This window comes from Lucilia sericata, unplaced genomic scaffold (genome assembly GCF_015586225.1).
Source record: "Lucilia sericata isolate MDLA Ls3-8-SP2 unplaced genomic scaffold, ASM1558622v1 Contig007927F_arrow, whole genome shotgun sequence".
NCBI lineage: Eukaryota > Metazoa > Arthropoda > Insecta > Diptera > Calliphoridae > Lucilia > Lucilia sericata.
The window spans coordinates 1-13,247 of record NW_023998032.1 but is presented as its reverse complement, the minus strand read 5'-3'; the positions used below and the strand labels follow the sequence as shown (position 1 = coordinate 13,247).

At 29.5% G+C, this 13,247-nt stretch overlaps 2 protein-coding genes and 2 pseudogenes across 2 annotated transcripts; 2 read left to right on the top strand and 2 right to left on the bottom strand.

The window, feature by feature from the left end:
* The first annotated feature begins 884 nt into the window (after positions 1-884).
* Positions 885-1,369, top strand: LOC119615795 (defensin Lucifensin). The gene has a single exon (XM_037971783.1). It carries the CDS (start codon positions 1,010-1,012, stop codon positions 1,286-1,288), a length of 279 nt encoding a protein of 92 aa, XP_037827711.1. The 5' UTR covers positions 885-1,009; the 3' UTR covers positions 1,289-1,369.
* On the bottom strand, positions 1,351-3,301 carry LOC119615794 (putative zinc finger protein 730). The gene is made up of 2 exons (XM_037971782.1): positions 2,517-3,301; positions 1,351-2,448 (listed from the first exon to the last, which is right to left on the bottom strand). The coding sequence occupies exons 1-2, from the start codon at positions 3,210-3,212 to the stop codon at positions 1,453-1,455; spliced, it is 1,692 nt and encodes a 563-aa protein (XP_037827710.1). The 5' UTR covers positions 3,213-3,301; the 3' UTR covers positions 1,351-1,452.
* Positions 3,302-3,552: 251 nt separating this feature from the next.
* LOC119615796 lies at positions 3,553-5,811 on the top strand (annotated as a pseudogene).
* Positions 5,812-9,866: 4,055 nt separating this feature from the next.
* LOC119615793 lies at positions 9,867-13,242 on the bottom strand (annotated as a pseudogene).
* Positions 13,243-13,247: the final 5 nt, after the last annotated feature.

The window sequence follows — 13,247 nt, the reverse complement described above, 5'->3', positions numbered from 1 at the left end:
CTGAACTAGAACTGACTAGAACTGAACTAGAACTGAACTAGAACTGAACTAGAACTGAACTAGAACTGAACTAGAACTGAACTAGAACTGAACTAGAACTGAACTAGAACTGAACTAGAACTGAACTAGAACTGAACTAGAACTGAACTAGAACTGAACTAGAACTGAACTAGAACTGAACTAGAACTGAACTAGAACTGAACTAGAACTGAACTAGAACTGAACTAGAACTGAACTAGAACTGAACTAGAACTGAACTAGAACTGAACTAGAACTGAACTAGAACTGAACTAGAATGAACTAGAACTGAACTAGAACTGAACTAGAACTGAACTAGAACTGAACTAGAACTAGAACTGAACCAGAACTGAACTCGAACTAAACTAGAGATGTACTAGAACTGAAAAAAATTGAAGTAGAACTAAACCAGACATGAACTGGAAGTGAATGACGAGTTTATATTTAGAACATTTTTTGAAAAGTTTCATAAATAAAAGATTTCTTGAGAAGTTTGCATGTTGATATTCAACAAATGACTAGGGGTTTGGGAAATTCCAAATGGATTGCTTAAGTTTCAAAAATCACCCTCACATAATTTCTAACTTAAAAGGTAACAATAAAATCTAATAATAAACAGCTTCAATAAATATTTATAATTGAAATTTTCCAAAAGAAAAAGTACCTACAGCTTAACAATTGCTTATCACTAAATTTAGTTTAAAGACAATGCTTTTAATTAAACATAATCATACACACTTATGCATGTGTACATACTATTAATATACAGATGATTAAACAAATAGTAAAAAGTCCCCAACTTGTTCGCTAAATAAAGCAAAAAACTACCATTTAAATATAACTTAGGTTAAAATAACACAAGAAATTGAAACGAAATAAATAGCGTAAGAAATCGAAAACAAAGCATCAGTTACTTCAAAACAAATCTAATAAACGGTTCAACTAAAAAGCTTAATTTAAGATTTTACAATCTTGAAAACATTATTTAAACATGAAATTCTTTATGGTGTTCGCTGTTACTTTCTGCTTGGCTTTGAGCTTTGTTAGCCAATCCTTGGCCTTGCCTGCTGATGATGAGGCCCACTTTGTCGATGGTTTGGAGGCTTTGAAAACAATTGAACCGGAATTACATGGCCGCTATAAGAGAGCTACTTGCGATTTATTGAGTGGTACTGGTGTTAAACATTCAGCTTGTGCTGCCCACTGCTTGTTGAGAGGAAATCGTGGCGGTTATTGTAATGGTAGAGCTATTTGTGTGTGTCGTAATTAATTGAGAAAATTTACAATAATTTGAATATAAATATGTATAAGATAATAAATTATTAAAAAATAAAATAAGATATTAAACTAATTTATATCCTTTTGTTACAAAAAGAAACATTTTCAAGAAATTCTTCAAAAAAACTATTTATTAGCTTTAAATAAGAATATTGGTCACTGGTGGTCACTTAAAATCTCTGCCACTATAGCATCAGTTATAAAAGTCTCCTCCACCACTTCCTGTGATGGATTTTGCCCCTCCCGCCCTTCAATCTTCTGGCCACACTTCTCTTTAACCTCCAAATTCGCCTTCTGTCTCAAATGTATCTTGCGATGGGTCCTTAAGGCCGCCGGCTGAACAAATCTTTTACCACATTCCTTGCACTGATGTGGCTTTTCTCCCGTATGAGTCATTTCATGGTACTTCTTAGTATCTGCTTTGGCAAAAGTCCTGTCACAAAAACGACAAGCAAAATCTTTAGCTCTTTCGTGCATATTCCTCACGTGCATTTTCAAATTGCCCGCACTATTACAGACTTTGGGGCAAAAACGACAAGGCCAAGTTCTTTCCAGGGTGTGATAGTTAATGTGTATTTTCAGTTCATTGCGTGTTGTCTTAAGCATACCACAATAGGGACAGCTAAAGTTCTTAATACCGGCATGACGCATTTTATGCACCTTTAGTTTTTCTTTATTGGAAAAACGTTTACTACAGTTCGGCTCTTCACAGGCATAAGGCAGTTGTGTCCTATCAATATGGGTATAGTGGTGATCATTTAAAACGGCCGATGATTTGAATACTTTACCGCAAACTTCACACATATGGGTCTTAAGTTCGGGACCCAAATTGTGATATTTACGTTTGTGGACATTTAGGGCAGATTTATTCTTATAAACTCTTTCACAATTATCCACATCACATTTGTAGGTTTGGTCTACTGCAAGCTTATGTTCCTTTTGATGTCTGTTATAGTTATGCCAGCGATTAAAGGAACGTTTGCAGCCTTCGTAGTAGCAAGAGTAAGGAGGTAAGCCATCATGTTCTCGTTTGTGGGCTTCAAGACGGTGTAGCGCATTAAAGCTTTCATTACAGCGATCACATTGATGTTTAGGCTTTTCAGGAGTAAAGCTTTCTTGTGTTGAAGAACAGCTTTCGGTATCGGAAAGAGTCTAAAATAGAAAAGTATCAAAATAATGAGTTTAAACATGTTTTTAAATAGTATTATACCTTTTCCTACCTTTTCCTCTAATTTTTCCTGAACATTAGTATGTTCTTTATTTGCTGTTACTTGTTCTTCTGTTACAACATTTGCTTTCGCTCCTGTAGTGTCCAAATTAACCTTATATTCTTCATTAAATAAAAACTCTTCTTTATATTCCTTAACAGTTTCATTTTTTAAAGTAATACTAATATTTTCTTGCTGTATTAAACTGCTGCTTTGACTTTTGCTCTCCACATTTCCTTGCGGATTATCAATAACAATTTTCTTTTTAGGAGGCCTACCTCTTTTTTTCTTTTCCAAATATTCTTCTTCTTGAATTTCAATTTCTTGTGAAATCTCTTTAAAATTCGTCTCTATAAGATTTAACGGCTTCCGATCAACATTTAAGGGATCTTTTGCTGCAACCACAACTTCCTCCAATTCCAATTGACTTGCTTCTTCATCCAGCTCCTGCTTAGTTTTTAATAAATCATTAAATTTATCCAAGGAATTGCGGCACATTTGTTGAAATTCATAAAATAATAAAATTTGTTCATAACACCGTTCGCACACATAATGAGGATATTCATCGGAGGCCACCATTGTTAGACCGGAACATTGCATCAACTTTTGAGCTAAATCCAAGGTTTGGAAAATATCGAAAGTCTTTCCTTCGTTAAAATACTGTAAACAGGTGCGACATAAACTTATTTTTAAATCTTTATTCAACATTTTTCTGGCTATAATATAATTTTTTTTAAATTTTCTAAAAATTCCCAAATTTTTTTTTGTTTACATTTTTTTCGCAGCTGTTTTTGTTTATTTACATTTCTCTTTTGTTGCTAACTTTTGCCACAACTCTGTGTTGTTTTTTGTTTTTGTTTCAACAGCTGTTTGTATTTGTTTACATTTTTGCTGTGAGTACTTTTTAATACAACTGTGTAGCAGCTGTTGTTAGATAAAATTTATCTGACAGCTGTGAGAAAAAAATATTTCTTTTGTTTTGTTTACATGTATATTTTTTATAATAAATAGTGAAAATAATTAATTTTTTATAAAAATAATACTTAAAATGGAGCATTCTGTACATTATATAGAATTATCGAAAAATCCTATAAGATTCGATGCAGTTAGTCAATTAACTAATGTCTTTTTTGATGATTCCAATAAGCAGGTAATATGAGACGCCTCTTTTTTTTTCAAATTCAAGGTCTAACATTGATTATTGTTAAACCTTAAACGCAAATGATATTTTCCTATTACAGATCTTTGCCGTACGTTCGGGTGGCGCCACCGGTGTGGTCGTTAAAGGTCCTTCTGAGGATAAGATAATTTCATTTGTATGACCGATCGTGGTGCTATACGTTCCATCAAATTTTCTCCTGATAATCAAATTTTAGCCGTACAAAGACGTGAAAATTCGGTAGAATTTATATGCTTTCAGGGTGATCAACCCATGCTGCAGGAAATTATCGTACATCAAGTCAAAGCCTTAATTTATGGTTTTGTTTGGGTACATAATAGAGAATGTGCCTTAATATCGAATTCGGGTGTGGAAATATTCACCATAGTGGCAGAGAAAAGTCAAGTGAAGTCCGTAAAAGCCATGAGTATGAGTATTAAATGGTTTGCCTGGTGCTCCGAGGCCAATATAGCTGTTTTGTGTACAGCCGATAGTAATAGTTCTTTAATACCGATATTGATCAAACAAAAATCTATAACCAAATTGCCCAAACTTGATTGTAAGTATAGAATATGTTTACCAGATCACTTTATAAAAAAATTTCTTTAAGTGGGCAGTTCCAACCGCGAAATCCAGGAGAGTAAAGTTACTTTGGGTCAAATCTATGGTGTTATGGCTGTTTTGATCTTACAAGCTAGTGCCTCGGGTATGATTGAGGTTGAAGTTTATTTATTGAATGGCCCCGGTTTGGCACCTCGTAAATGTCATGTTTTACGTTTGGGTTTGGTGGGACGCTTTGCCATTAATACGGTGGATAATTTAATTGTGGTTCATCATCAGGCCTCGGCTACTTCTTTATTGTTTGATATTTCCCTTAGCGGTGAGATAGTTAATGATATAACATATCATTCTCCCATTACTGCTGGCCGATCGATAAGACCTTTTGCCTTAAAGTTGCCCAGTTTGCAACCGGATGGTCAAATTTACAATGTGAATTATGTGAGTACTATGTGCAAGCATTTGCAATATTTCTATAAAACTGTTCTTTTTTTCCAGATTCTACAAACTGGGTTCTATTTCAACCCAACATTGTTATAGATGCCAAATTAGGTTGCATGTGGTATCTACACTTGGACATTGAATCTCTGTGCACCTTAATATCAGATCGCATAAGATTAACCGAATTTCTATTGCAACGTCACAATGGTAAACAGACTTTGCTAAAAGTACTCAGACAACTAGTAGATGATCAATACAATGGAGCCTTTTTACCATGTATTGGAAACTATATTAAATAAGATCAACAAAGTATACTGCGTAAGTTTAACACTTTCTGCTATCAACAAAAATGACATTACTGTTAAATCTTTTATAGATCCTGGGTCCATTTGGAATTGCAAAATCAAACAGCTCAACCTTCAAATGTTAAAACCACCCCCAAATCTCCCACTCCTCCTAAAGTTTTAATAGAACAAATCGATATGCATACCCAAGTATTCCAATATATTGTAGAGAAACCACAGTGCCAAACCATACTTTTACTTTATCTACAATCTTTGTGCAAACATAATATAGCTGCCCAAGAGGATCTAAGTAAAATGCTAATAAATGAATTGATTTTAAATAAAAGTTTCGATACTTTACGTCGTTTGGCCGAGTATTCACTGCTAATGGAATCAAAGGCTATAGCCTGTTATTTACTCTCACATTCTAATGAAGATCCTGCAGTCTCACAAGTTGCCTTAGATATGTTAACAAAAATTAAAGCTCACGAAATTATTATAGAAGTTTTACTGGGCCAGGGTAAGGTAGTGGATGCTTTGCGCCTAGCCATTAATACCAGTGATGCGGGCCGTATATCGGCTAGGAAATTTTAGAAGCTGCTCAGAAATCACAAAATGACATGACCTTTCATAGTGTTTTTAAGTATTTTCAAATGTGTAATTTAAAACAGCATGGTTCGATGGAGTTTTTGAAAAGTAAGTAAATTTTTTGTGTTGAAAATTTTTTATAACTGCGTTTTTGTTTTTCTATTGCAGCTGAACAATGTACGGAATTTGTTCAATATTACAATAATTTGTATAAAACTAATTAGCAAACCAGGTTTTGAAAACCTTAGTTTAGTTTTTATGATAATTTAAGGTGAATTTTGTAATGGAAATATTTGAAAATGTTTTGTAAGTAAAATTTTGATATTTTTAAATTTCAGGTGCTTTTTTCATAATAAAACTTACAGTATTCTGATGAAAAATAAATTGGGGTTTCTTTAAATAAAAAAATATGTATTGCAAAATTTATTCTATCAAAATTATTTTGCCCAATATTGCAAAATTTTCTATAAAAATATTTTGCAATATTGCAAAATTTCTATAAAAATATTTTGCAATATTGCAAAATTTTCTATAAAAATATTTTGCAATATTGCAAAATTTTCTATAAAATTTGTTGCAATATTGCAAAATTTTCTAAAAAATTTGTTGCAATATTGCAAAATTTTCTATAAAAATTTGTTGCAATATTGCAAAATTTTCTATAAAAATTGTTGCAATATTGCAAAATTTTCTATAAAAATTTGTTGCAATATTGCAAAATTTTCTATAAAAATTTGTTGCAATATTGCAAAATTTTCTATAAAAATTTGTTGCAATATTGCAAAATTTTCTATAAAAATTTGTTGCAATATTGCAAAATTTTCTATAAAAATTTGTTGCAATATTGCAAAATTTTCTAAAAATTTGTTGCAATATTGCAAAATTTTCTATAAAAATTTGTTGCAATATTGCAAAATTTTCTATAAAAATTTGTTGCAATATTGCAAAATTTTCTATAAAAATTTGTTGCAATATTGCAAAATTTTCTATAAAAATTTGTTGCAATATTGCAAAATTTTCTATAAAAATTTGTTGCAATATTGCAAATTTTCTATAAAAATTGTTGCAATATTGCAAAATTTTCTATAAAAATTTGTTGCAATATTGCAAAATTTTCTATAAAAATTTGTTGCAATATTGCAAAATTTTCTATAAAAATTTGTTGCATATTGCAAAATTTTCTATAAAAATTTGTTGCAATATTGCAAAATTTTCTATAAAAATTGTTGCAATATTGCAAAATTTTCTATAAAAATTGTTTGCAAATATTGCAAAATTTTCTATAAAAATTTGTTGCAATATTGCAAAATTTTCTATAAAATTTGTTGCAATATTGCAAAATTTTCTATAAAAATTTGTTGCAATATTGCAAAATTTTCTATAAAAATTTGTTGCAATATTGCAAAATTTTCTATAAAAATTTGTTGCAATATTGCAAAATTTTCTATAAAACTTTGTTGCAATATTGCAAAATTTTCTATAAAAATATTTTGCAATATTGCAAAATTTTCATAAAAATTTTTGCAATATTGCAAAATTTCCTATAAAAATTTGTTTGCAATATTGCAAATTTTCTATAAAAATTTGTTGCAATAATTGCAAAATTTTCTATAACAAATTTGTTGCAATATTGCAAAATTTTCTATAAAAATTTGTTGCAATATTGCAAAATTTTCTATAAAAATTTGTTGCAATATTGCAAAATTTTCTATAAAATTGTTGCAATATTGCAAAATTTTCTATAAAAATTTGTTGCAATATTGCAAAATTTTCTATAAAAAATTTGTTGCAATATTGCAAAATTTTCTATAAAAATTGTTGCAATATTGCAAAATTTTCTATAAAAATTTTTGCAATATTGCAAAATTTTCTATAAAAATTGTTGCAATATTGCAAAATTTTCTATAAAAATTTGTTGCAATATTGCAAAATTTTCTATAAAAATTTTGCAATATTGCAAAATTTTCTATAAAAATTTGTTGCAATATTGCAAAATTTTCTATAAAAAATTTTGAATATTGCAAAATTTTCTATAAAAATTTTGCAATATTGCAAAATTTTCTATAAAAAATTTGTTGCAATATTGCAAAATTTTCTAAAAAATTTTGCAATATTGCAAAATTTTCTATAAAAAATTTGTTGCAATATTGCAAAATTTTCTATAAAAATTTTGCAATATTGCAAAATTTTCTATAAAAATTTGTTGCAATATTGCAAAATTTTCTATAAAAATTTTTGCAATATTGCAAAATTTTCTATAAAAATTTTTGCAATATTGCAAAATTTTCTAAAAAATTTGTTGCAATATTGCAAAATTTTCTATAAAAATTTGTTGCAATATTGCAAAATTTTCTATAAAAATTTGTTGCAATATTGCAAAATTTTCTATAAAAATTGTTGCAATATTGCAAAATTTTCTATAAAAATTTGTTGCAATATTGCAAAATTTTCTATAAAAATTGTTGCAATATTGCAAAATTTTCTATAAAAATTTTTGCAATATTGCAAAATTTTCTATAAAAATTGTTGCAATATTGCAAAATTTTCTATAAAAATTTTTGCAATATTGCAAAATTTTCTATAAAAATTTGTTGCAATATTGCAAAATTTTCTATAAAAATTTTGCATAAAATTGTTGCAATATTGCAAAATTTTCTATAAAAATTTGTTGCAATATTGCAAAAATTTTCTATAAAATTTGTTGCAATATTGCAAAATTTTCTATAAAAATTTGTTGCAATATTGCAAAATTTTCTATAAAAATTTGTTGGCAAATTGCAAAATTTTCTATAAAATTTGTTTGCAATATTGCAAAATTTTCTATAAAAATTGTTGCAATATTGCAAAATTTTCTATAAAAATTTGTTGCAATATTGCAAATTGTCTATAAAAAATTTGTTGCAATATTCAAATTTTCTATTAAAAATTTTGTTGCAATATGAAAATTTTCTATCAAAATTTGTTGTGCAATATTGCAAATTGTCTATAAAATATTTTTGCAATATTGCAAAATTGTCTATAAAATATTTTGCAATATTGCAAAATTGTCTATAAAATATTTTGCAATATTGCAAAATGTCTATAAAAATATTTTGCAATATTGCCAAAATTGTCTATAAAAATATTTTGCAATATTGCAAAATTTTCTATAAAATATTTTGCAATATTGCCAAATTTCTATAAAATAATTTGCACTACTGCAAAATTTTCTATAAAATATTTGCAATAGTGCAAAATTTTCTATAAAAATATATTTTGCAATATTGCAAAATTTTCTATAAAAATATTTTTGCAATATTGCAAATTTTCTCTAAAAATTTGTTACCATATTGCAAAATTTTCTATTGAAATTTGTTGCAATAGTGCAAAATTTTTCTATTGAAATTTGTCTGCAATAGTGCAAAATTTTCTATTGAAATTTGTTGCAATAGTGCAAAATTTTCTATAAAAATATTTTGGGTTTTGCAAATTTCTCTTATATTGAAAACAAGAATTGGTTTTAAAAAACTGTTAGATATGACTTTTTAAAACAGGTCTTCTCTAGAGATTCCAGATTCAAATCGACATAAATTGTATTGGTAAAATCTGCAAAATAATAGCATATTTTTTATAAAATATTATACTTTTTATTTTATATAGAGATATTTTTTTATTTTGTTTTAGTTACATAAAATCTATGTATGTATAATATGAATGTATCACGTATTTTGTATATAATTTAATAATTTTAACAAAATACAAATAACTAATAGTAGTAGAATAGTAGTAGTAAATAATATAAATTGACCAAATTATTTTGCTTTTGTATTAATAATTATATACCCTGATAATATAGAAAAAAGCCATCATATTAATGGTATAACAACAGAAAGTCTTAATAAGAATACGGGTTAATAAACTTTAAATTGTTTTATAATAAATAATTAATATAAAAATACAATTAGCTTAAAAACTAAAAAAGGACAATACATTTAGTAATGAGTGTGACAGCAAAATAGAGAGAGAGAGAGAAAAAGCGCGAGAGTAGAGTTGTTAACAAGTGCAATTCTCTAAAATTGTTTAAATTTACGTATACAATTAGGATTATGGTTTATGTCCAGCGCTTCCCCCAAAAGCAGTGCTAACGTTTCAAAATTTTCTAGGTGGTGATTTTAATTGCAAAACTCCCAATTCTTGGCTACTGGCTTTATAATTTGGCATTAGTATTGCTGTTGTAGTTAATAACATTATGACTAGGTTTGGCTAATTGTAAAGGTTTATCAAATATCCTTATATCGATTTCATTAAGGCAGTAAGGAACATTCTAAATTATTCTCTTGCATTGATGATTGTTCACTGTTGTTCACAGTCAAAAACATTGGAGGGATTTACAGTTTGTTTTGTTAAAAACTCTTGGGAACATTGTTCATGCATGGCATGACCACAGGAACCTAAAATCAATATGGCCCGATTGATTATACAAACGTTGTTGGCAAACGACACAACGCATCATGGTTATCCATAGGCCACGTGTGGCTTTTTTATGGTAATTATGGAATTCTTGTGCCAATTCTTTTTCCATTATTTTTTGACTTATTTCCATGGCATGGGTTTCCTGTTTCGATTGATTTAGCATACTCAAAAGTAATTCCTTAATATCACCAAAACTTCCCGAAACATTATGGGTATTCATGATGAGCTGCACCAAATTGGGCAGATCGACATGTTGTGAGGCTTCATGCAGCATGGTTTTTGTTATGGACTTAAACTCCTCTAAAGGCAAAATAAACTTTAGTAAATCCATCCACAATGCCTCACGTTCTTTGGCTGTTAGACAAGATTTAGAGCACATGGAGGAGCGAGCACATAAAGCTGACACCTTTTTGGGCACATTCGGCCATATTCTCCGTTTTGGCACTTTTTAAAATATCCATAGAAATGCTAAAAGCTATTTATAATCAAATAATTTCTCTGCTAAAATATGGCTGCCTGCAAGAGTTGGTATTGTTGCACCAATTTAAGGGCCGCCTGAGTATGATACCTGCCGTTTTCTTAAAAACTCTTCCACCTCTAAAGGTTCAATTTACACAATAACTCCAAAGTTTTAGTTTTGTTCTTGGGCCAAGTTTTCGTTTCTTTGCTGGCAAATGTTTGAGAAATGTAAACAAATCTTTTCATCATCTGCCACCATTTCCAGCAATTCCCCAATTTTGTTATTAAAATATAAATCCACTATGCGTGTCGTTTCTTGGGCATCTATTGTCAGCAAACGTTTGATATGTTTACGTAGTTGTTCATAGATTTTTCTCTCCTCATCATTGTTGTGTCGTTCCATATACACAACATGGTTTCGTGTCTCAACGGATTGTTGAGATAACACTCGAGTATGTTATCGTAACGTTGTAGTTTTTCCAATAAATATTCTTCCACATAATGACAATGAGCCTTTTTGGCCAATTCTAATTGTTCTTCATCGTTGGTTATGGCATCGAGACAATTATTGACAAGCAACTCATGCCAAGGCATTCTCCCGTTCGGAATGTAAGCGAGCACTTTCATTTCTATCGATTCTTTAGATAAATAGTTGAGGACTTTTTCGAGGAGTTGTGTATCGGCTGGCAAGCAGGATTGTGAGATCTGTTGAGCAATGAAATTGAGTAGACAACCAATTTCGGACCACTGAAAAAGAGGAAAGGAAATCAGTAAAAATAAAATGTCTAAAAATGTTCATACAATGTTTAAGTGATATTTGAATGAATATTTTTCACTAATATTTTAGTGAAATTTGGTGAAACTTTTCATTAAAAGTACGGTAGAAACATTAAAAGTTTGGTGAAAACTGTTCACTAAAATTTTTCACAAAAAAATTTGCGTGAAAAATTTCACTAAAAAATTTGGTGAAAATTTTTCATTAAAAATATTTGGTGAACATTTTCATTAAAAAATTTGGTGAAACATTTTTTCATTAAAAACTTTGGTGAAAATTTTTCACTAAAAAATTTGGTGAAAATTTTCACTAAAAAAATTGGTGAAAAATTTTTCACTAAAAAATTTGGTGATGATTGTTGTGAAATTTTTACTAACCAATTTAGGTGAAATTTTTTACTAACCAATTTGGTGAAATTTTTTGACTAACCAATTTGTGAAATTTTCCACTAAAAAATTTTATGAAAATGTTTAACCAAAATTTGGATGAAATTTGTAAAAAATAAATTGGTGCAAATTTGTAAAAATAAAAAATTGGTGAAAATTTTCATTAAAAAATTAAAAATTTCACTTAAAAATTGGTGAAAATTTTCACTTAAAAATTTGGTGAAAATTTTTCATTAAAAATTTGTGAAAATTTTTAATAAAAATTTGGTGAAAATTTTTACTAAAAATTTGGTGAAAATTTTCATTAAAAATTTGGTGAAAATTTTTCATTAAAAATTTGTGAAAATTTTCACTAAAATTTTGTGAAAATTTTCACTAAAAATTTGGTGAAAATTTTCACAAAAAATTTGGTGAAAATGTTTCACTAAAAATTTTGATGAAAACTCCGTTTTTAATAATCAGCACTCACCGTATTATTTTCCGGCGTCATAATTTCCAACAATATATTTATAATCCTTTTGCGATGCTGGAAACCCAGTTCACAATTGAATTCCTTCTCCTGAAAAGCCAACGATATCACATTCAAAGTCTCGCGTATATCAAATTTCAATAGAGCCCTCAAATAGGGATATGGCAATTCATCCGGTCACTAGTATGGAATGCAGCGAAGTCAAACAACGCAAAACATCATGTTTAACATTTTGTCTTAGTTCCTCGGGTATGTCACCCTGAGGATAACCACGACCGGCTAAACTACTAGAAATATAAACCAAAAGCAATTACCCAAATCATGATGTTCATAGTCCAGCAAGGGTATAAGTTCCGTTAAAGAAACAGTGTAGTCATGCAAAGCATTAGCCATTTAGGAATATTTGTGCTTTATAGAGTTTATATTTTTTGGCCGCCTTAAGGACTTGATTTAAGTCCAAACAGGTCCAGTCCATTTTCAAGATAATTTCTTCTAATTGTGAGGGTGATATCTTAAGCCAATATTCTACTAGGGCTTGGGAAATAATAGGGTTAACACGGTGTATATCGTCATTTTCTATATGTGCGGTAATATGGTGTAGGAATAGTTCTTTGTTCTGTAAACGTTCCCATAGCTGGGTCCATAGCAGTTCTAGCTCTCCTATGGTTATGAGACATTTGATAATGGCGCCTAAACAGTAATCGGGTGCTCTAGCAGAAGCCGCTATGTACTCCTTAAATAACATAATAATACGCTCCTTGGCCTGTTGTTTCCTTTTGGGTCGCTCGCCTGCCGCTTTATAGCCATCTAAGGCTAAATCACAGGCTTCTTGCCAACGTTGATTTTTAACCTAAAAGAAAATCATAATTTTTACACTTTATTGTAAAGTTTTCTCACCAAATATGTTATCCTCTCCATCCAAGTTCTTACACCAATCGAATGCATTGATTTTGCTCCCAAAACATACAGCTGTACACCACGGCAAGCTAAAGAATTGTAGCAGGCATGTGTACCAGCCAAAGCCAAAGCGGGCGAAACATTACCACCCGTAGCCAAACCCTTAAATTGTGCCGAACCATAAACCATACCAGCATTGGCCAAATCTATACATTCCAATTCCTTGCTGGTGCGTACATCTAACAAATGTAAAATTTCCGAAGTATCTATACAAC